The following is a 23,417-nucleotide window of genomic DNA, read 5'->3' on the forward strand; positions in this document are numbered from 1 at the left end:
GAAAACTACCTTTCATCTAGTTAAACTTCTTTTTACCCTTCAGACCTCAGCATCTACATACTTGTTTTACTATCTGATTTTTCCTATAAGCTGCCAGGTACATGAAGGCAGGGACTTGTCTTTATCTGGTTTAAAGCAGTGTATCTAGAGCTTGGCTGATAATAGCAAATAGCACAAGGGCTGACAGAATGGTGCTTAGCAAATAGGTGGTAAGTGAATGGATATATTTCAATAAAGGGGTTAATCTGAGCTGAGATAAAAACTATGCCTGAATTTAGGACTATTTGTTAAACTGTCATTTGGTTTGCTTTTGTTTTAATGAAAATTAATATTTACCCTACTACTGGAACGTGTTTCATCTGTGTTTCTGTTTGAAATGTTTGCAGCATGTAAAATGCTGCATATGCGTTAATAACTAATTTTCAATTTAATTTCTTTACCTAGGTCACGGTAGACACACCAACTAGCCCAGTTACCAGTGGACTTCCACTTTTCTTTGTTATAACTGTTACAGCCATCAAGCAGGTAAATTTCTTACTTATATTTGCAACTGCATTTCAGTCCAGGCTTGTTGGAATTTCATTGTCAAAGGCCCTTTTTCACATTTACATACAGTGGGCATTATCTTCTATGGATTTACTTTTATTTTATTATTTATTATTATTTTTTGAGACAGGGTCTCCCTCTGTTGCCCAGGCTGGAGTGCAGTGATGCGATCTTGGCTCACTGCATCCTCCGCCTCCTGGGTTCAAGCAATTCTCCTGCCTCAGCCTCCCGAGTAGCTGCTACCACGCCCAGCTAATTTTTGTATTTTTAGTAGAGACAGGGTTTCACCATGTTGGTCAGGCTGGTCTCGAACTCCTGACCTCAGGTGATCTGCCCACCTCGGCCTCCCAAAGTGCTGGAATTACAGGTGTAAGCCACCATGCCTGGCTGGATTTATTTTGCATTTGTTACTTGTTGAAAACCTATTAAAATGATAGTAAAGCACATCCTTAATATTTCCTTGTTTCCTCTTCAATATCTGTGTGAGGGGGTGTAAATGTAAAAGAAAGCAGGTAGAAAGTATAGCCCAGTCAGGAAATAGGAGGTAGATTTTTAATGCACATTAATTGTTTCAGTGTGGTATGTCTATGTGAAAACTCCCATTGTTGTGGATTTTTAAAATTGTTTTTGCCTATAGCAGAGAACTCAAAGAATAATTTTATTGTTTTTTTCCTGATACTGCTGCAGGGGGTAGTAGATAGAGGGGACATTTCCTGTTTTTTTTGTCAGAGCTGATAGACTGCCACAGATTGTGATATGGATGTCTTTGAAGTATTTTGAACATTTTGTATGCTAGTATGTTTGAAAAATTCCAGATTAAAATAGAAACAGAAAACTGGAGGCGAAAAGGTAGGTTAACAGTGTTAATCATGTGTTGTGTCAGTCCACAGGATCTAACTATTTACAAACATACTTTTAGATGATACTTAACAAAGTGCTTTTAAAAAGGATACCAAAGAAGCTTGCAAAAAAAAAGGTCTTCTTAGCAGTACTGGGAACAAGATTACCTTTCCTCTTGGGGTTATCTGGTCTTGTATCTTGCCTACCAGGAACTATAAGAGTATTTTATCAAGTGTTCAGTTGCAAAATAAAGACTTTTGGAATGTTCTTTCCCTTAGGCTGGTAGGATTATTTTCTTTAACATCATAAAATTGCTAGTTCCAAGAATAGCATGTGTGGTTTTCAAAAGCTTTTTTACTGATTCATTCTACTCCCAATACTGGTTCATGTTAGGGCCTTTATTTCTTCACCAGCATCACAGAATGTACCCTATAAAGTGATAGCCTAGTATTGTCATAAAGAGGACAGAAGAAGACTAGATATAGCACCTGAGGGGGAAAAAGTGGGGGGAGGCGATGAAGAGATTTTTCAAACAGTTGTATTTTAAAAGGTACAGACATCATTACAATGAACAAGGCAAAGGTATATAAAAAATGAGAGGAGGTCATGCTCAAACAAATGAACATCCTCCTTCTTTAGATCTTCTGGCTTAAATCTACTCGAGATGAACAGTCCAAAGTAAAATGAGCCATTAGATCTTTCTCTGATTACTTTTAACTATAAAAAATGGATACCTATCACTTCTCGGCCTTTTGGCTAAGATCAAGTGTAAAAATGGATACCAATTTGTATTTTTTTTTTTATCACTAAGTCAGTTGAAAAGTTTAGCTGTTGATCTCTAAAACTTATCATAGCTTCTCTGCCAAAACAGTCCTAGCTTGCCTTTTCTATTCTTTGTGGGTGAGAAATAATTAAAATACTCCCTTGGAGGTGATTACTCGAACAGTCTACTACAGCATGTTCAAAAGATTATACGTAAGTGATTATGGTGATAAGAAAATACAAACCCAGGACGATCTTTTTTCAAATTAAAAAGTAGAGAGAATTAACATTAACTTGAATAAGACTACAATTAGAATTAATCATAGTCTTTCGCAAATACAAAATAATAAGTCTCCAATGCTTGTGTTTTCATTAATGTTTATCTAAAGAATGGAGAAAACTTAACACTGTATTTTACTTTTAACTACAGTTAAAAGTAATCAGAGAAAGATCTAATGGCTCATTTTACTTTGGACTTTTCATCTGAAGTAGATTTAAATAAAGCTATTTACCTAAAGGGTATTTTGAAAGTATATCTCAGATTTGCTATTAAAATATACAGCATTGTCTCTTTAACAGACTGAGTTTAAATTAATGCTATAAATATAAATATCTGCTGTTGACTCAGGGGAGGATACAGAAATTTATTAACAAGTTTATTCAGTATCTGAACTCTATTATATAGTTATTTCTATCTTTCAGGGATATGAGGATTGGCTGAGACACAGAGCTGACAATGAAGTCAACAAAAGCACTGTTTACATTATTGAAAATGCAAAGCGAGTGAGAAAAGAAAGTGAAAAAATCAAGGTATTTTTTCTTAGTCCACTCCTTTTTTTTTATGCTAAAAATGGACCATTTTAAAGCGTATAATTTAGTGTCATTTAGTACTTCATAATGTTGTGCAGCCATTAACTCTATCTAGTTCCAGAACATTTTCATCATCCAAAAAGGAAACCCTATACCCATAAGCAGTTACTGCACATTTCTCCCTCCTCCCAGGCCCTAGCAATACTAACCTTCTTTCTGTCCCTATGGGTATATGTATTTTGAATGTTTTATGTAAACGCAATTATATACTATGTGGCCTTTTTGTCTAGCTTCTTAGGTTCATCTGTATTACAGTATATATCAGTATTTCATTCCTTTTGGTGGCTGAATAACATTTCATTTTGTTTATTCATCAGCTGATGGACATTTGGGTTGTTTCTACCTTTTGGCTGCTATGAATTACTATGAACATTGAATTGCAGTTTTTGTTTGAACATCTGTTTTTAATTCTTTGGGGTATAAACCTAGGAGGAAAATTGCTTGGTTATATCGTAATTGTGTGTTTAACTTTTTAATGAACCACCAAACTATTTTCCATAGTGCCTATACCATTTTACATTCCCATCAGCAATATATGAGAGTTCCAAGGTAGTGTTGTTTGTTTACAGTCTCAGGCTATTATTTATTCCAGTTAATCATTGTTTATTATTTACACAATAAGACCCCTGTCAAATAACATTTTTGACTTGTCCATGTCAAACACTAACTTTTTGGTTCTCATTAGATTTTTGTAAATTACAAAATTATATTTTTAGAGCAGTTTTAGGTTCACAGGAAAATTGAGCAGCAAGCATAGCGAGTACCCATAAACCCACTATTCCCAAATATATTTTCTCTGGCTGTCAACATCTGACACCGAATGGTACATTTGTTATAATCAGTGAACCTATTTTGGCACACTATCACCCAAAGTCCATAGATTACATTAGGGTCACTCTTAGTGTTGTACATTCTGTGGGTTTTGTCAAATGTAGGATGCATATCCACATATCTTACGTTTGTATATATGTACATATGTATCCATTGTAGTATCATGCCAGGATAGTTTCCCTGCCCTAAAAATCATCTGTTCTCTTTCTGTTCATTCCTATTTTCCCCCTAACCCATGGTAACCAGTGATCTTTTTGCTGTCTTTATAGTTTTGCCTTTCCTAGGATGTCACATATTTAGAATCATACAGCCTTTTCAGATTGGGTTCTTTCACTTAGTAATAGGCTTTCAAGTTTCTTCCATGTCTTTCTGTGGCTTGATAGCTCATTTATTTCTAGTGATGAATAATGTTTTATTTTCTGGATATACCATAGTTTATCCATTCACCTACTGAAGGGCATTTTAGTTGCCTCCGAATTTTGGCAATTATGAGTAAAACTGCTATAGACATTGTGTGCAGATTTTCATTTGGACGTATGTTTTCACTTCGTTTGAATAAATGCAAAGGAGTGCTGAATTGTATGGTAAGAATATGTTTAGTTTTGTAAGAAACTTTTTGTCTTCCAAAGTAGCTGTATTGTTTTGTATTCCCTCCAACAATGAATGAGAGTTCTTGTTTTTCCACATCCTCACTGGGTTTTGATGTTGTCAGTGCTTTGTATGTTGGCCATTTTAATAAATGTGTAGTACTTTCTCATTTTTGTCTTAATTAGCATTTCCCTGATAACATATGACATGGACTTTGTTTTCACAAGGTTCTTTGCCATCTGTATATCTTCGTTGGTGAGATGCTGCTCAGTTTTTGCCCATTTTTTAAGCAGGCTATTTTCTTATTGAATTTTATGAGTTCTCCATATGCCCAACAGTAGTTAAATTTTCTTGCAACTTCTTATAGTAATGGATGGGAGGAAGACTACAGAGTGGGAAGGTCACCAGTGTTTGACATAGAATGTTTTCCTTTTTCTACTTTTTCTTTTCTCTATTCTCTACATCCTGGTCGAAGGGGAACTTGTGCTGAACTAGATTAGGTTAAGATCTGAAGTTTTTGAAACAATTGTAGAAACTCAGCATCATTAATCAGCATAAGAACCAAAGGCAGTCTGAGTACAGTGGCTCATACCTGTAATCCCAGCACTTGGGAGGCCAAGTTGGGTGGATCACTTGAGTCTAGGAGTTGGAATCCATCCTAGTCAACATGGCGAAACCCTGTCTTTACAAAAAATAAATACAAAAACATTAGCCAAGCATGGTGACATGCTCCTTGAGAGGCTGAGGTGGGAGGATCCAAAAAGTTGAGGCTGCAGTGAGCTGAGGTCCAGTCACTGCACTCCAGCCTCGGTGACAGAGTGAGAGCTTGTCTCAAAAAAAAAAAAAAAAAGAAAGAAAACTCAAAGGCAGCCTAGATTCATAGCATGCAATCTGTTGCTCCTAGTACACTACATAAAATTGCAAAGCAGGCAAAGGTCTCCTACATCTCTCTCTTTCTCTCATTTCCTCTTTCTGATTTTGGTGACACTCTACGCCACAACCCTTTACAAAGGCCCCTGTCTTTCACTTTCACTCCACCAAGCTTTTTGCCTTGAGGCTGAACTCAACCAGGTATAATCTTGTTTAAATAAATGTGAAACTATTGTGATTAAATTATTGTGTGAAATGCTATTTGATGTAGCTGTTTCTGGAGTGTAAATGTATGAGAAGAGATGCTTATTAGCCAGCGGCCTCTAAATGGTAGATTGCTTGGCTGGGGAGTAGGGGGATAGAATTTGTTAAGACTCTTTTTGAGCAAGAGACAGACTTGGTCACCTCAGTGTGGTGGGGAGTCTTTGAAGTGTTAAAGCCGGAGAGTGACCCCATGATTTTTTAAAAATAAAACTGGAGAGAGGCAAAATGAAAGCATGGGCAAATGTGCAATCAGTTATCATGTAGGCAAAAAATGATAAGGGCTTATATTAGGATGATAGTAGTATTGATTACAATAATAAAAATAGTAGTCACCATTTATATAGTATGTAATATATGCCAGGCATTCTTTTTTACATTCTGTTAACTCATTTAACCCTCACTTCACAACAGCCATATGAAGGTATTTTTATTATCCTCTCTTTACAAATGATGAAACCGAGGCACAAGGTGGTTAAGAAACTTGCCCATTACTAGTAAGTTGGAAAGCTGGGATTTGAATTAAAGCAAACCTAGTTATAGAGTCCATGCACTTAACCACAACTCTCTTCTACCTGTTTAGATTTTAAGGGAAATAGATATATTCAGGATATTTTTTGGTGGTAGAGTCATCAGGATTTAGTGATTTATTGGATGTAGTGGGTGAGAGAAAGAGAAAAAAAAGAATAATTAAGATAGCCTTCCTGGTTTTTGCCTGAGTAACTGAGTGAATTACATAGTGCTATTAAAGAAAATGCTGGTGCTTTTAAATAAGATGAGAAAGCTGGGAGAAAAACAGATTTAGGGACAGAGGTGGGAATGAAAGGAAATCAGGAATTCACTTTTGGCCATGTTAAGTTTGAGAAACCTATTAGACATACAGTTGGAGTTGTCAATCCTGGAGCTCAGAGGAGATGTTTTAACTAGAAGTTGAAATTTGGGTATCATCAGTCTGTAGACACTATGTGATGCCATGAGACTGGATGAAATTTCATACAGCACAGAGAATGAGACTTAGTAATAGGACTTGAAGAATTCCAATGTAAAGACACCATTATTTTTAACAGAAGGAGTATTTTTTGGCATCAGAAATATTGGAAACTAGATATAGTAAGACACCTCTCAATAATAATGTCATGCTTTAATGCCAAATAGAAATATAAGTTATACTCTAGTACTTCAATGAATCAACCAAAATATATTGAAATATTGTGCTGAGTTCTAGAAGGGTTACACAGAATAAGAAGAGATGGTTCATGCTCTTAAGAAGTTTTATTGTTTAGCTTAGTAGTCATGACACATAATGCTAAAAGAATAGAAATACAGGATGGTAACTGGTCAGAACCCAATGAGTGCTTCTGGGAAAAAAAAAAAAAAACCCAACTCTGAATTTAGAGAAGGGGAATGAAAACTGTTTTCTCACATGAAATGGGCATGAAATAGATTGTAAAATTCAGAGAGGCAGAGTGTGAAAACATATGGATTGGGGCAGAGAGTGAGGAACAATGCCTAAGAGGTAAAGAGGGAGCTCCTTGTGTAAAAATGAGGTGTTAGGTTAGATTTAGTAGTAAAAAAAAAGTTGATTCGAATGTGTTTTCTAATATACACGTTTAATGCTGTAAATTTTCCTCCAAGTGTTGCTTTAGCAAGAGCCTACAGATTTGGATATATTACGTTTACATTTTCATTTAGTTTAGTATTTTCTAATTTCTCTTTAATTCTTCTTCAATTCATGGATTATTTAGAAGTTTGCTATGTAATTTCTAAATATTTGGGAATTTTCTAGTTATCTTTTTTTTTTTTTTTTTTGAGATGGAGTTTCACTCTTGCTGCCCAGGCTGGAGTGCAGTGCTGTGATCTTGGCTCACTGCAACCTCTACCTCCTGGGTTCAAGCAATTCTCCTGCCTCAGCCTCCGAAGTAGCTTGGATTATAGGCATGTGCCACCATGTCCGGCTAATTTTGTATTTTTAGTAGAGATGAGGTTTCACCATGTTGGTCAGGCTGGCGTCGAACTCCTCAGGTGATCCACCCACCTCAGCCCCCTCAAAGTGCTGGGATTACAGGTGTGAACCACTATGCCCGGCCTAGATATCTTTTTGTTATTGATTTCTAATTTAATTCCAGTGTGTTCAGAGAACATATTTTCATTTCTTCATTCACATCTTTTGTGTTACTATTGTCATATGTTTTACCTTTACATTTTATAAAGCCCACAATATGTTACTATTTTTGCTTTAGCCAGTGAGTTATATTTTTTGGTAATAAAATACATAAAATAAACTTTACCATTTAACCATTTTTAAGTGTACAGTTCATTTATAGTATAGTAAGCACATTCACAATGTTGTACAACTATCACCACTATCCATTTTCAGAACTTCTCTATTATCCCAAACAAAGCTCTATTCATTAAACAGTAGCTTCCCATTTCCGCCTTCATGGATAAAAAATTTAAATCTAGATAGGGAAACTAGTTATAGTATAGGGAACTAGATATTGGAACTAAATAGATATAGTATAGGGAACAGCTCCTTGTAGCTTCTATTCTATTAATACTTTCTGTCTCTATGAATTTGCCTATCCTCAATACTTTATGTAAGTGGAATTATACTTGTTCATTTATGTCTAGCTTCTTTCACTTAGCATAATGTTTTCAAGGTCGATCCATGTTATAGCATGTATCAGAAATTCCTTCCTTTATAAAGGTGAATAATATTCCATCATATGTGTATAATAATTTGTTTATCCATTTATATGTTGATGGACATTTGAGTTATTTCTGTCTTTTGACTATTTTGATTAATGCTGCTGTGAACATTGGTACATAAGTATCTATTTGAGTTTTTGCCTTTGATTCTTTTGAGTATATAACTTGGAGCAGAATTGCTAGGTTGTAATTATCTTTTTTAAAACTGTTTTTTGTTTGTTTGTTTGAGACAGAGTCTGCTCTGTCGCCCAGACTGGAGTGCAGTGGCGCAATCTCGGCTCAATGCAACTTCCACCTCTGGGATTTAAGCGATTCTCCCCGTCTCAGCGTGCCAAGTAGCAGGGATTACAAGCGCCTGCCACCACACCCAGCTAATTTTTGTATTTTTAGTAGGGACAGGGTTTTGCCATGTTAGCCAGGCTGGTCTGGAACTCCTGACCTCAGGTAATCTGCGTGCATCGGCCTCCCAAAGTGCTGGGATTACAGGTGTGAGCCACTGCGCCCAGCCTGTTTGGTGTGTTTGTTGTTGTTTTGAGATGGAATCTCGCTCTGTTGCCCAGGATGGAATGCAGTGGTGGGATCTTAGCTCACTGCAACCTCTGCCTCCTGGGTTCAAGTGATTCTCCTGCCTCAGCCTCCCGAGTAGCTGGGATTATAGGCATGCGCTAACACACCCAGCTCATTTTTGCATTTTTAGGAGAGATGGGGATTCACCATATTGGCCAGGCTGGTCTCAAACCTCTGACCCCAAGTGATCCGCCTGGTTCAGCCTCCCAAAGTGCTTGGATTACAGGTGTGAGCCACCATGCCTGGCCTAACATTGTTTTTAAAAGATTAACAATAAGAACTTTATTTTATATTTACCCACATTTTTATCATTTCCCTATCTAGATTTAAATTTTCATATAGTATCTTATTTTTTATCCATGAAGAACTTCCTGTAGTATTTTATAATGTAAATCTGCTAGAAGTGAATGTTCCTCTGGAAAAGTTTTTATCTCACCTTCAATTACAAAGATTATTTTTCTGGGTTTATAGAATTATGGGTTGGAGGGGTTTTTTTTCTTTCAGTACTTTAAAGATATTACGCCATTGTCTTCTGGTTTGCATAGTTTCTAATAAGTCTGTCATTTCTGTTCTTGTTCTTGTGTATATAATGTTTCTTTGATGCCTTCACATTTTTCTTTTTATTTTCAGTTTTCAGCAGTTTGACTATGATATGCCTACATTTTTTTTCATCATAGGTATCCTTGAAGTTTTCTTGGATCTATTGTTTGTTGGCTTTGATTAACTTTGGATAATTCTTGGACATTATCTTTTTCAAATATTTTTTCAGCCTCATTCTCTCTCTTGTTCTTCTACTCCAATTACATGACTATTATACTGCTTGACGTTTTCTCCCTTGAGTAATTAAATACGCTCATTTTTCTCCTGTTTATATATCACTTTGCATAATTTTAGTTGCTCTATCTTCATAATTGATGATTATTTTCTTTGTTGTACCCTGTCTACTAGTTGAAGGAAATCTTCATCTCTGATAATGTTTTTCATTTCTAACTTTACATTTTCCTTTTTTTATATTGCTCATCTATCCACCAGCATTCTTCATCCACTCTTATATGTTGTCTACATTTTCCACTAGATACCGTACCATTTAACATCTTTTTGTTTTTTTAAAGAGACGGGGTTTTACTCTGTCACCCAGGCTGGAGTGCAGTGGCGCAATCATAGCATACTGCAGCCTTGAACTCCTGGGCTCAGGCAGTCCTCCTACCTCCATCTCCAGCTTACCTGGGTTTGTAGGTGTGCCACTATACTTGGCTAGTTATTATTATCATTTTCTTTTGTAGAGAAGGGGTTCTGTTAAGTTGCCCAGGCTGCTCTTAAACTCCTGGCCAGTGATCCTTTCACCTTGACCTTCCAAAGTGCTGGGAATGTAGATGTGTGCCACCACACCCTACCCATTTAACATCTTAATCATAGCTATGTTTAAGTCTGTTTCATAACTCCAAAATCTGGAAATTTTGGGTCTGGTTTCATGGACTGCTTTATCTTTCAATGATGGCTCATTTTTTGCTTGTGTTTTTGTGTGTCTCAGTTTTTAATTGAATTTTGGGCGTTGTATATAAAAGAATGGTATTCACTGAGGTCAGTGGTATATTTGTTCTGAAATGGGCCTGGCTTCTTCTGTCAGGCCACTAGTATTGGGGGTTGAGTCAATCAAGTCAAGAGTTGGGCTGGCTTTGGTTTTTGATGCTTTTAGTGTGCCACTTAACTTCAAATTCCTTAAGTGGTAGAATGCCATTACCTTGAGCTTTGTGTGGGGCCTGGTGTGCCAGATAATGTTTTATGGTTTTCCTGTGCTACTCTCTGCTTTCAGCACATCCTGTGCTCCTGAGTCACAGAGGGTACCTCCCCCTGTTCCCTTGCTTTTTCTCCAGTGGTACACTGCTATTTCTTGTTTGTAACTCAGTGTAAAGCTCTTGGAACAGAATCGTTTCTTGGTTTTCTGGTTCCGGTCTCAATATTAAGCAAGCCATATGCACCAAAGCCTCAGGGTAAGACTTTCTCAGTATTCCCGCCCACCCCCGATACCAGATGAACTTCTACCTTCTATCAGTGCCAGGTTCTTGGTACAAGTAGGTTTCCTTTCCCATTTCTTGTAGCAGGTCCCATCCCCTGTAGCAGGTCACTTTTGTTTCTACCTCTCCTCTAACAGTAGTGATGTTTCCCTGAGACTATGCCAGGGAAGGTTTCCTGCCTTCCTCCTAGATGCAAATGGCATTTGCTTAATATGAGAAAGGGGTCCATGATTCTGGCATGTTTTTTGTGCCTGTCTCTTCACAGCAGTCAGTCACCACTGTATGCTTGTGCCAGTGAGAAAGGTTATTTTAGGTCTGCTGCCTGTATGCTTTCACATGAACACTCAGTAGAAGCCTCTAGAGAAGAGCTGGTGAATGGTTATGGTCTCTTGTCTCTCAGGCTTGTAGAGATTCTAAACTGTCATACTAGCTCACACCCAGTCTTTAAGAATTGGTTAAAAATCTAGTTGTTTTCTTCTTACCCACTTTCATGGTAACCATCTCTTCCTTCTATGCTTGGTCACTTATGAAACAGTTCATCTGTCCTGTCTCTTCTCAGAAACACTTGTTACCCTTGGAAATTCAGTTCACTTGGTTGCTTTGCAACCTCAGCTCTCTGATGGACTAAAAAAATACATATTATTTTTAGATTATCCATTTTTTCCTAATGTTTGTAATGGGAGGTGATGTTCTCTTGTGGCTTTTAAAATGGTAACTAGAACTCTGGAGTTGATTGTCTAACTAAATCATGTTATTCCCTGTCTTAAAAGTCATGTAGTTATCCTTTTACCTTTAGGGTGAGGCCTAAATCCTTTGGGCTGGCCTGTCAAGCGCTTTGTGATCTGACTGCTACCCATCTCATCAGTCTCAGCTTGCACTGCAGATGTAGGGGTCTTTATATTTCATATCTGAGTACATCCTAACTGTTGAACAAAAAAAATGCTCCCTTTGTGTGTTTTGTCAGTGCCCGAGAGTCATCTTCCAACCTCTAATGAGTATTTCCTTCTTCTAAGATGTGTTAGGATTCTGTTTGTTATCTCCCTTCTACATATTTGAGCACCGATTGTGGTTTTATGTAAGCAACATAAGTGTTTATGTAAGTGAGGAAGGAACAATCCAACAAAATAAAATATTATTTACAAATTAGTTCAATTATTGATGCTGTTGATCTTGGCTAGTGATTAAGATTGACAAAGAAAATAGAATTGTTCCTGAATAGGTCTTGAAATCCTCATCTTTATTTGCCAAATCATATTGCAAATAGAATTCAGGTGTTGCATGTATTACTTAGCATTTCAGAGTCAATGTGTCTAGGTCAGTGTGCCAAATATTAACTCCCTTCTGAAGTGGGTTATCTTCTGCATCCAGCAGCCTCTTCCCTTTACCTGAAGGTTCTGTACAAAGGTACTATTTATAATTTTCAATATGTACCATGGCGTGAAAATCTTGGGAAGCACCAGACTGGAGGATTTCTTATATCTTTCCAAAAAAATGTTATGACTATTCATAAATTGGGAGTAAAGTAGTTGCAAGATGTTAGTAATAATTATAATTAACACCTTTGAAGTGGTTAATATATGCCAGGCACTTTGCTTAATACTTTTCTTGTATCATCATTTCATGCTCGCATCAATTCTCTGAGGCAGTTGCTGTCATCTAAGACACTTATTTAAGGTCATATAGTTAAGTGGCAGAGCTGGGACAAGAAGTCAGGTTAAAGAGTCCAAACTTTTAACGGTTATGATTTACTCCCTACATGATTAAATTATTGATAATTTCTTCTCTCATGTTTTTCCTCTCCTTGAGCTTTGGGTACTTGGTGATAGGAAATTGTTTCTTATTGCTATATTAAATGATTCTCCTGACAGCAGATGAATTCACAGAAAGTGAGCTATAGAAAAAAAAAATTCAAATATTATGGGAAAAATTAATGCCTCTCTAATTAACCGAGATATTCTGAACACTAAAGAAGGACCTGGCACCCAACAACACAGTTGTTATTACATGGCAGGTAAAGTATGTTGAAATAGGCATGATACAGAGTGGGAGTGTGGCTACTCAGTGTTCATGAAGTGCCCAGTTTGTGACATGGAGATTTTCTTGATTCATTCATGAAGTGATAATGTCACTGTCTTATCAAACATTTGTGCAAGAAATATCAGAGAGCAAACGGGTGTCAGAATCATTTATTGAAGGTAAAGGTCAGTGCTAAGGTAATCTGAAAGCATCCTAAGTCCTTCTGACCTTAAAGAGGATTCTGAATGTTGAGTAATATTCTTTCATCACCTTTCACATGATGTAGGATGCTGAGATACTCTCAAAGCCCCAGAGCTAGAGGTAACCTCTTGCTAGTGTTTTGACTTTTGTGTGAGTATAATGAATGCTTTGTTTAGAATTTAAAATATTTATATTTATTTCTCTCTCAATTCTAGGTTGGTGATGTAGTAGAAGTACAGGCAGATGAAACCTTTCCCTGTGATCTTATTCTTCTATCATCTTGCACCACTGATGGAACCTGTTATGTCACTACAGCCAGTCTTGATGGGGAATCCAATTGCAAGGTAACAGAGATTAAACCTTGCCTAAACATTTTGATCTCAGGATAGTTAATCAAACAATATTGCCTCTCACCACCATTTTCTTATTTATGCAGGTTTTGTATTTGAAAACAGCTTTTTTCTTTTGAGACAGAGAGTTGCTCTGTCGCCCAGGCTGGAGTACGATGGCATGGTCTCAGCTACCGCAACCTCTGCCTCCTGGGTTCAAGTGATTCTGCTGCCTCAGTCTCCCAAGTAGCTGGGAATACAGGCGCCCACCACCATGCCTGGCTAATTTTTATAATTTTAGTAGAGACGGGATTTTACCATGTTGGCCAGGGTGGTCTTCATCTCCTGACCTTTTGATCTGCCTGTGTCAGCCTCCCAAAGTGCATAATTGTCTTTTAACTTCTAAGCAAACACTCATCTTTGGATAAAAGGGTGGTATTAGGTAGAAAAACTGAGCCCCAAGTAAAAGTTACCACAATTTTTATAGCACTGATTGAATTTAATATTGACACAGCCTATTTAATATTTAGACTCTTTAAAATGGGAGTAATCATAGGCTTAACCTATGTAACTCTACAAATAACTTCATGTGTGCTAACCTTACAATTTGATCTTTTTTCCACCCTAAAATGTTGTATATTTTCATTTAAAATGTATATTCTTGGAATATAAGAAACCTAACCTGGAGTAATTTGATTGCTATTTAAAAATAACTTAGGGCCAGGCGCAGTGGCTCATGCCTGTAATCCTAGCACTTTGGAAGGCTGAGGCAGATGGATCATTTTAGGTCAGCAGTTCAAAACCAGCCTGGGCAACATGGTGAAACCCGTCTCTATTAAAAATACAAAAATATTAGCTGGGCGTGGTGGTGGGTGCCTGTAATCCCAGCTACTCGGGAGGTTGGGGTTGCAATGAGCCAAGATCACATCACTGCACTTCAGCCTGGGCAACAGGGCAAGACTCTGTCTCAAAAAATAAAAATAGGGTGTAGTTTGGCAAATGTTTGCTTTATAAGTAATGAAGCAACATTTTATGTATGTATAAGAAATTATAACTGACTAATAATTACAAGTGACTTTAAGTAAATTTGGTCAAACGGGGGTAACTTAACTTCCCTCATACTTTCTGGCACAGTCGGTTTTCTTGGCCATCGTCCAGAGCTCCACAGGGCATGAAGATATATCCTCTCTATGCTGCCTTCAAGGAGGGTTACTCGTGTGGCTCACCTCTGGGTGTATCTTTGGAGGGTTCCTCTGCTTGTTTATTCTATTGGAGTTGAAGACTAGGTCTCAGCATTTACCTATTGAATGACTAATTCTCTATTTCAAAATCATGGTAATGACCTGCTTTCAACCTGTTCAAAAGCGAAGTTAGAATTTAGGGAATGTCAAGATATAAATCAAGAAGATTTCTCGATAGTGAAAAAGTTGTTTAGAGGAAGAAAACTTTCAGGTAGTTTCTTTTTTCAGTTAAGTTGATCTGATCAAATCAGCTAAAAGTACAGAGGTTTAAAAAAAATAAAAATATCTGTTCATATCCTTCGCCCACTTTTGAATGGGCTTGTTTGTTTTTTTCTTGTAAATCTGTTTTAGTTCTTTGTAAATTCTGGATATCAGCCCTTTGCCAGATGGGTAAACTGCAAAAAATTTTTCCCATTCTGTTGGTTGCCGATTCACTCTAATGACTGTTTCTTTTGCCGTGCAGAAGCTGTGGAGTTTGATTAGGTCCCATTTGTCTATTTTGGCTTTTGTTGCCAATGCTTTTGGTGTTTTAATCATGAAGTCCTTGCCTACGCCTATGTCCTGAATGGTTTTGCCTAGATTTTCTTCTAGGGTTTTTATGGTGTTAGGTATTATGTTTAAGTCTTTAATCCATCTGGAGTTAATTTTAGTGTAAGGTGTCAGGAAGGGGTCCACTTTCTGCTTTCTGCACATGGCTAGCCAGTTTTCCCAACACCATTTATTAAACAGGGAATCCTTTCTCCATTGCTTGTTTTTGTCAGGTTTGTCAAAGATCGGATGAATACTTTACAAAAGAAGACATACACGAGGCCAACAAACATATGAAAAAATGCTCATCATCACTGGTCATTAGAGAAATGCAAATCAAAACTACATTGAGATACCATCTCACGCCAGTTAGAATGGCGATCATTAAAAAATCTGGAGACAACAGATGCTGGAGAGGATGTGGAGAAATAGGAACACTTTTACACTGTTGGTGGGAGTGTAAATTAGTTCAACCATTGTGGAAGACAGTGTGGCGATTCCTCAAGGACCTAGAAATAGAAATTCCATTTGACCCAGCAATCCCATTACTGGGTATATATCCAAAGGATTATAAATCGTTCTACTGTAAGGACACATGCACACGAATGTTCATTGCAGTGCTGTTTACAATAGCAAAGACCTGGAACCAACCCAAATGCCCATCGATGATAGACTGGACAGGGAAAATGTGGCACATATACACCATGGAATATTATGCAGCCATCAAAAATGACGAGTTCGTGTCCTTTGTAGGGACATGGATGAACCTGGAAACTATCATTCTCAGCAAACTGACACAAGAGCACAAAATCAAACACCGGATGTTCTCACTCATAGGCAGGTGTTGAACATGAGAACACATGGACACAGGGAGGGGAGCACTACACACTGGGGCCTGTTGGGAAATAGGGGAGGGACAGTGGGGGTGGGGAGTTGGGGAGAGATAGCATGGGGAGAAATGCCAGATATAGGTGAAGGGAAGGAAGGCAGCAAATTACACTGCCACGTATGTACCTATGCAACAATCTTGCATGTTCTTCACATGTACCCCAAAACCTAAAATGCAATTAAAAAAACTAAAATAAAAAAATAAAAATAAAAATAAAAGCTCAGAGGTTTTCAAAATCAGGAGATGGTTTTAAGTATAATCTAGACATTGCCGTAATATTTCCCCAAGATGGCAACAACCGCTTTCCCTTCTGTGTAAGTGGTGCACTCTTTGAGTCCACTTAGCCCTTGTTTGATGATATGTAAATGGATTCATTGGAGTCTGCTTTGAGTTCTGGATGAATCAAGTGCATAGTATACACAGATAGAATATTCTAATTATCTGACTAATGCAAGACATATCATCTCCCTGCCCCTCGTACAAAATGTATCCATGTTGAACATTTTCAAGATCATTAATTAAACTATTTGTGTAATGGAACTATTAATGATTTTTTCTTGCTGTTGGCAAAATTTTAGCATTTTTATGACCGAAAAGGTTATGTTCAGTTCATATGTGTATATCTTGATTGCCATACACTATAGTGAGCAAAATAAGAAGTCTCAGTTCTGTAAACAGGAAAAAAAAAATGTATTAAATTTTTCGTGGGATTTCAGTTAATTATATGCATGTTGCAAATAGAATCCTCTCAGCCGTCAGTGTCAAGAAGAGCTTTTAGGTTTTTGTCTTTGAAACCCCCTTGCAACAGGTTATCTTTCTAATTATTTGTAATATATTTTGATAATACCATAAAACTTATATAGTGGGAAATGTTAATATTTGTTTATTCTGCCAAAGCCTCTTACTAAAACATACTAAATTTGTTCTTGGAATCAGTTGGGTGTATGATTATGAAAAGAAGCAGTTTCTTTTGTTTTTACTTTTTCTTCTGCTTTCAATTAGACACATTATGCAGTACGTGATACCATTGCACTGTGTACAGCAGAATCCATTGATACCCTCAGAGCAGCAATTGAATGTGAACAGCCTCAACCTGACCTCTACAAGTAAGAATCACCTGGTTTCATTTTATTGCTGTTCGTTGGCTTTGCTTCTCTTTGCTGCCAGTATTGCAAAATAAACACCCACCACTTACTAGCGTATTCTCATTTGTGTTTTTATGGGGTATTCCTTCCTTCTGGCAGGGAAATGAATCAAATCAGCCTTGTTCAGTATCAGCTCAGGATAAGTCATTGTGGGCTCAGGTATCTTATGATTTTTCTTTTATTTTTGTTACTTGTGAACATGGCTATATATCAAAATTTTAGATTATATTATCCTGTAAGGCCGATCTATCAAAGTGATGCAGTAACCAGAGTTAAATGCAAAACAAATCCTTTTGCATGACATGTAATATTAAAGAGGGAAGGGGAATGTCCTCTTCATGCAATTAGTAGGCTCTATCCTTTCTTACAGTGATCATGATGCACTAAGGATTGCAAACCGGCTGTTTCTTCTCCACAGTAAACAGTTAAGGAATGAGTAAAATGGTGTAATTTTCTCTATTTTACTATACTTAGGCTCTCTGGAGTAGGTTTGCTAATTATTAGTCATTGTGGATTATCAAAAATTTGGCATTTGATTTCAGGATTGGTTAGTTTGGTTGATTAGAGCATGGTGCTAATGAGGGTAGTGTAACAGGTTTTATCCCCATGTGGTCTAATTAATTTTATCCTATTCTACCGTTGCAGATGGCATCCATTACCCATCTTGTTAATGCACACTGTTAGTCATAATGAGCGACCAAGTGGTTGAATGTGGTTTATACTAACACCTAGTAGTGGAAAAACAAAGTATTCATTCTACTTCAAGAACCTCCCTCCTTCTCATCATTTTTTCTTTCCTCTTTCCCTTCCTCTTTCATATTCACCTTGACGATAGGAACTAGGGCCACAAAGTGTAACAGCTATTCTCTGCCTTCAAGGGGCTCACTGTGAGCAAAAGAGATAAAGTACTAAAGCTAAGCTTATACAGGGTGATAATAGAGGTGAGTGTAAGGTCCATGGGATCACAGAAAAGGGAGTGGCCTATTCTGCCTGAGCTAGAGAACAGTATCTATACCCTTGCATATTTATAGGGAAACCCCCACATGTTTCAGTTGCTTTAAGTATGAAGGAGAATGTTAGGACAGGGAAGGTTATTCCTAATTTCCTTAGATGATTGAATTCCTTGCTCTGTGACTTTGGAGTACCTTGTACCTATCACTAGTGGTAAGCAGTTGCATCGTAATTGCTTATTTACTTGTCTTTCATAGGGCAAGGAGCATTTCTTTTTTGCTTATTAGTGCATCTTCAGCACCTAGTACAGCACTGGCACAATTACTATATGATGAATGAATGAGCAAACCTTCATATTTTGTGTATTTGAGTAGCATAATATATTTCTATTTTCTGGGGAAAATGCTGTTTACAATGCAGGTTACAAAACACTCATGTTAACAAGGGATTAGGTATTTTTACTTTATTTTGCAGAAATACAGGTTACCATATACCTATTATATTAAGTGATTGGGTGAAGCTCAGTATTAAGATCAACTGCAAGTCACAGGCTAGACATTTCCAAGATAGCAGTGAAGCGTTCACTGTCTAAGACTAGTACTATGGTTTAAAGAGTGGTTTCATAGCAGCATTACTGGGAACCTGAATCAGAGCTCAGGGATGGGACCTAGAAATCTGTGGTTTAATAAGCCCTCCAGTGATTCTGATGCACACTGAAGTATAAGAACTACTGAACTAATGGTTTTGAAAATTGTGTTTTAGCACCAGAAACTTTTCTTCACATGATCCAAGATACAAGTCATGTTATGTATGTAACCTTATAAAAGAGAGAGGTATTGTGTGCATGCATGATGTTAAACAGACCTTATTCCCATCATATTATTTAAAAATTACATGAAAATGTTATACACGTTATCAATTCAACATAACTTTTTTCCCCCAGAAATATAATAGGCTTTTGTAGTTCACCCACAGTTTTATCTGTCTCTGTCTTATTATTTGTATTTTCATTCATTCTCATATTTCTGGTACATAGATTGCGCCTGGATGTAGAAAACAAATTTGCAATTATGTTCTTTTTACAGATTTGTTGGGCGAATCAATATCTATAGTAATAGTCTTGAGGCTGTTGCCAGGTAAGTTTGCTATTTCTTTAATTTGTCCTTTGTGGGGGCAGTCTATTTTTCTTTTAAATCAAATAAAATAACTAAATACCTTTATATTACAGAAAGGAATATAGGCCAGGTGTGGTGGCACACGCCTGTAATCCCAGCACTTTGGGAGGCCGAGGCGGGCAGATCACCTGAGGTCAGGAGTTTGAGACCAGCCTGGCCAACATGGTGAAACCCTGTCTCTACTAAAAATACAAAAATGAGTCAGGCATGGTGGTGGGTGCCTGCAGTCTCAGCTACTTGGGAGGCTGAGGTAGGAGAATAGCTTGAACCTGGGAGGCAGAGGTTACTGTTAACTAAGATTGTGTCATTGCACTCCAGCCTGAGTGACAACAGTGTGACTCTATCTCAAAAATAAATAAATAAATAAAAAGAAAGGAATATATAGATATAAAGGTGAATAAACAACTAACCTTGTGATTGGTAGGGTTGTGGTCATAGGGTCTCTGTGTGTTGTGGGGAGGGGGTTATTAGAAGTAATGCTTAGGGTTTCCAAAATAGTAAAGATCCAGACACACACTTTGGATGATATTCCCAAACCTGTTCTAGCCATGGTATTTATTATCCTTGGTTGTGAAGCGGCTGACAATATTGGAATTACACCTGGAGAACAGTGGGAGAGTAATTGAGAAAGTAGGCAGTGGGTAAAATGCTGAAAGAACTACCTGGACTTACGTAAAATGAAAGGCTTCATTAAATGATAATTAGAACTTCAGTAAAATGATAAATTGTATCAGCCTTCATACAATTTATCAAGCAATTCATACAAAAAGGGATGCTTTCTTTCCTCTTCTATCATCATATTAATTACCACAACTTTCCACTTGGCCTTTACAGTCACACTCAAAAAGAAGTTAAAGAAATACAGGGTTCCCAGTGGTCCCCCAAAAGGAGAGTTTATTCTCTCCAAATACATCAGTGTATTTTTCCCACCTTGACATTTGCGTTCCCAGTCTTTTATCCGTGACTCTTTGCTTCTGTGTCTCACGATCTGCTGCTCTGTCCTGTTCTCGTCTTGCTATCTATGATTCATAATCCTTTTATCCCCCCGTGCATTTCTTTGCCTCTGTGTGTTGCTGGCTCTTCCCGTACTGTGCTTCCATCTGTGCTGTACCCTCAAGTAACTTCAGAGTGAAGGATCTTTCAGCTTGTCCTGGGGAGTAAGCATATGGTATATGTAGACAGATACGTTCAGAACCCCTTGGAGATAGGTGTGTGTCAGGGCAAAATCTGTCTCCAGAGTTGTTGATGCTATTAACTTGTTTGGATAAGCTGTGTTCATTTTTTATTTAGGTCTTTGGGACCTGAAAATCTCTTGCTGAAAGGAGCTACACTAAAAAATACCGAGAAGATATATGGTGAACAATCTTTAAGATATATTTATCAAAAAATATGCTTTGTAATGGCTGTGAATAAATAGCGCATATTAAGAAGTAAACATAGCAGGTTTTGCCATTTAATTTAAACCTATATGTAGATGTTGGGAATTTATAAGGTGGTAAACTAAGATGAAATATGACAAATACTATATATAATTAAAATTATACTATAAATAATAGACAACTGGTGATGGAAGAGGGCCTAGATTTCCCACTTTTATAGACTTAAAAATTCATAGAGCCAACTGGTTGAGGAGTTGGTTGACATTTTCTTAGTTTTCATTATATTCTGTTATTTCTTAGGAGTTGCTGTTTACACTGGAATGGAAACCAAAATGGCTTTGAACTACCAAGGGAAATCTCAGAAGCGTTCTGCTGTTGAAAAGTTAGTATGCACCACAATTTATTTAGTCATTATTGATTAAAAGAGTTACTTTCTCAGTAATTCCAACTAACAAGCATAACAAAAAACGTCAATTATAATAGCAACTACTATTTTAAGCACTTGTTTATGTACCAGAAACTGTGCTCAATGATTTGTATGTCTGATTTGGTTTAGTCTTCTGAAGAACACTGTGAAGTAATTCATGTTAACATCTCCACTTTACAGATGAGGAAATGGTGTTGGAGATGGTATGTGACTTACCTAAGCTCACATAGCTCTTGAAGGGCAGAGTTTACTTCAACTATAAATTCATTCTTTTTTGCTACTGGAGTTAATGGTTTGGAGTCTATAGTTGCTATATGCAAGTTAGTTCTATAATATAGATAATAGTCTCCCGACACCTATTGAAGCAGTACCTGGTAGTTCCTCAAGCCAGGTGCCACTGGCATAGACCTCACCCTATATTTGGCATGGATAACCAGTATATTACTGGCACCCTTTCTGTAGCTCCACTTTCAAACTGAAAGAACCTGCACAGAGCTTGAGGATTTCACATTGCTACCGTGCCCTCTACCCCAAACATTTAGGATTCAGGGAAATGGAGACAAGATGCTCCTTCTATAAGGGTTGAGTAAGTAATGGTGTGTGTATGTGTGCATGTGTGTATGTCTCCTATCACTTTACAGGAACCTTACTAAGGTGTGTTCAGCTAGTCAGCCATTGCACTTGGAGGAGCATTGTTGGTCAATAAACAGTTCATGGCCAGCTTTTCCATTTTGCCACTTGAAAATAATGCTGCAGTTATGATAACTGAGGTTCATACACAATGGCTTGTGCTGTAGTTACACAATATACACAGAAAAAGCTTTAGATGACTCAGTAGTTTAATTCATATTTGGCTGATGTCTTAAGTATTAATAATTAGGTGGTTTTAAAATCCATGCTGTCTTATTTTTCAGATCTATTAATGCCTTCCTGATTGTATATTTATTCATCTTACTGACCAAAGCTGCAGTATGTACTACCCTAAAGTATGTCTGGCAAAGTACCCCATACAATGACGAGCCTTGGTATAACCAAAAGACTCAGAAAGAGCGAGAGACTTTGAAGGTAATTTATTTTCTGCTGAAAATTGAAACTCTAGAACTTTGTGACTGAGCCAACCTTCATTGAAATGCTGTTCAGGGAAATGGCACCTTTTGTTAGCTTCTGAATTTTCTCTTGATTATATGGTGACTATAAGCCAATAAATATTTAAGAAGATTTAGAGTTTTTTTTTTTCTTTTACTTTAGGCATCTATGCTTGTTTTTAGCTCTTTAAGAATTTTAGACGAAACCATTGGGCAAGATGCTTTGACATTTTAATATAATATGATCTTGTGAGATGTCACAATAAAGGCATAATGAATGCTTACATATGAACTTTGATCTCACTTTCGTATCTTAGGGTGGAGTGAGCAAAGAGAACTTAAAGAAGTGAAAAAGTACTGACAAGTTGCATATACTTAAGAATAATGATAAAATTGAGGGTGTTCTTAAATGTTGTTCTCAGATACTGTGATAATTTTGACTACAGTGATGTAGTGTTACTGGGAAGTTCCGTCTTTATAGCAAGAGCAGCGTTTTCAGCATTGAAATAAAGATGAAGTTAATTCTTCCTTTATATTATATTAGTCAGATGGAATTGTGTATCTAATTAGCATGAACTATGTCTTTTATTTTAGGTTTTAAAAATGTTCATCTTTTTCTTTAGGTTTTAAAAATGTTCACCGACTTCCTATCATTTATGGTTCTATTCAACTTTATCATTCCTGTCTCCATGTACGTCACAGTAGAAATGCAGAAATTCTTGGGCTCCTTCTTCATCTCATGGGATAAGGACTTTTATGATGAAGAAATTAATGAAGGAGCCCTGGTTAACACATCAGACCTTAATGAAGAACTTGGTCAGGTTAGAGCATTTTTTTACTTAAAATAATTTGTCAACATAGTGAAAATATCTTTTTATGTAGTCTGGATCACCAATATATGTGACCACATCACATTTGGAAAAGTGATTCAGAGAAAATTCTTTTATGCAGGCATGTAATGAAGGTAAGCAGTGTTTTCATAGTTACAGCATCAGTTCTTTTGATGGCTTTTTTGAGAAGGATAATTATGTATTAAATGTGAATGTTACTGAAATTCTCCTTGGACCTGGGTGATGTTACATTATTAGCTATTGCTTTGGAACAGGAAACAGTCAGTCTTCATCACCATCTATAACCATTTGTGGATAGAAAATGGGGTAACAAATATAGTTATTTTATAAATGCATTTTGT

The 23,417-nt window shown here is 37.0% G+C and overlaps 1 protein-coding gene and 1 pseudogene across 6 annotated transcripts in view; both read left to right on the forward strand.

Moving 5' to 3' along the window:
• The window catches only part of ATP11C (ATPase phospholipid transporting 11C), a 220,415-nt gene that overhangs the window by 126,984 nt on the left and 70,014 nt on the right, over positions 1-23,417 (forward strand). For all 6 annotated transcript variants that reach the window (XM_012469904.2, XM_064360833.1, XM_012469903.2 and 3 more), the window contains exons 4-12: positions 445-525; positions 2,851-2,958; positions 13,292-13,420; positions 17,066-17,169; positions 19,245-19,295; positions 20,625-20,689; positions 21,014-21,095; positions 22,055-22,205; positions 22,849-23,046. In XM_012469904.2, coding sequence (XP_012325327.1) covers positions 445-525; positions 2,851-2,958; positions 13,292-13,420; positions 17,066-17,169; positions 19,245-19,295; positions 20,625-20,689; positions 21,014-21,095; positions 22,055-22,205; positions 22,849-23,046 — 969 coding nt within the window. The remainder of the gene's footprint in view (positions 1-444; positions 526-2,850; positions 2,959-13,291; positions 13,421-17,065; positions 17,170-19,244; positions 19,296-20,624; positions 20,690-21,013; positions 21,096-22,054; positions 22,206-22,848; positions 23,047-23,417) is intronic.
• LOC135269410 (U2 spliceosomal RNA) lies at positions 2,123-2,273 on the forward strand (annotated as a pseudogene).

Source organism: Aotus nancymaae, unplaced genomic scaffold, assembly GCF_030222135.1.
Source record: "Aotus nancymaae isolate 86718 unplaced genomic scaffold, 86718_ANA_hifiasm-v0.15.2.pri h1tg000004l, whole genome shotgun sequence".
In the NCBI taxonomy this organism is placed as follows: Eukaryota; Metazoa; Chordata; class Mammalia; order Primates; family Aotidae; genus Aotus; species Aotus nancymaae.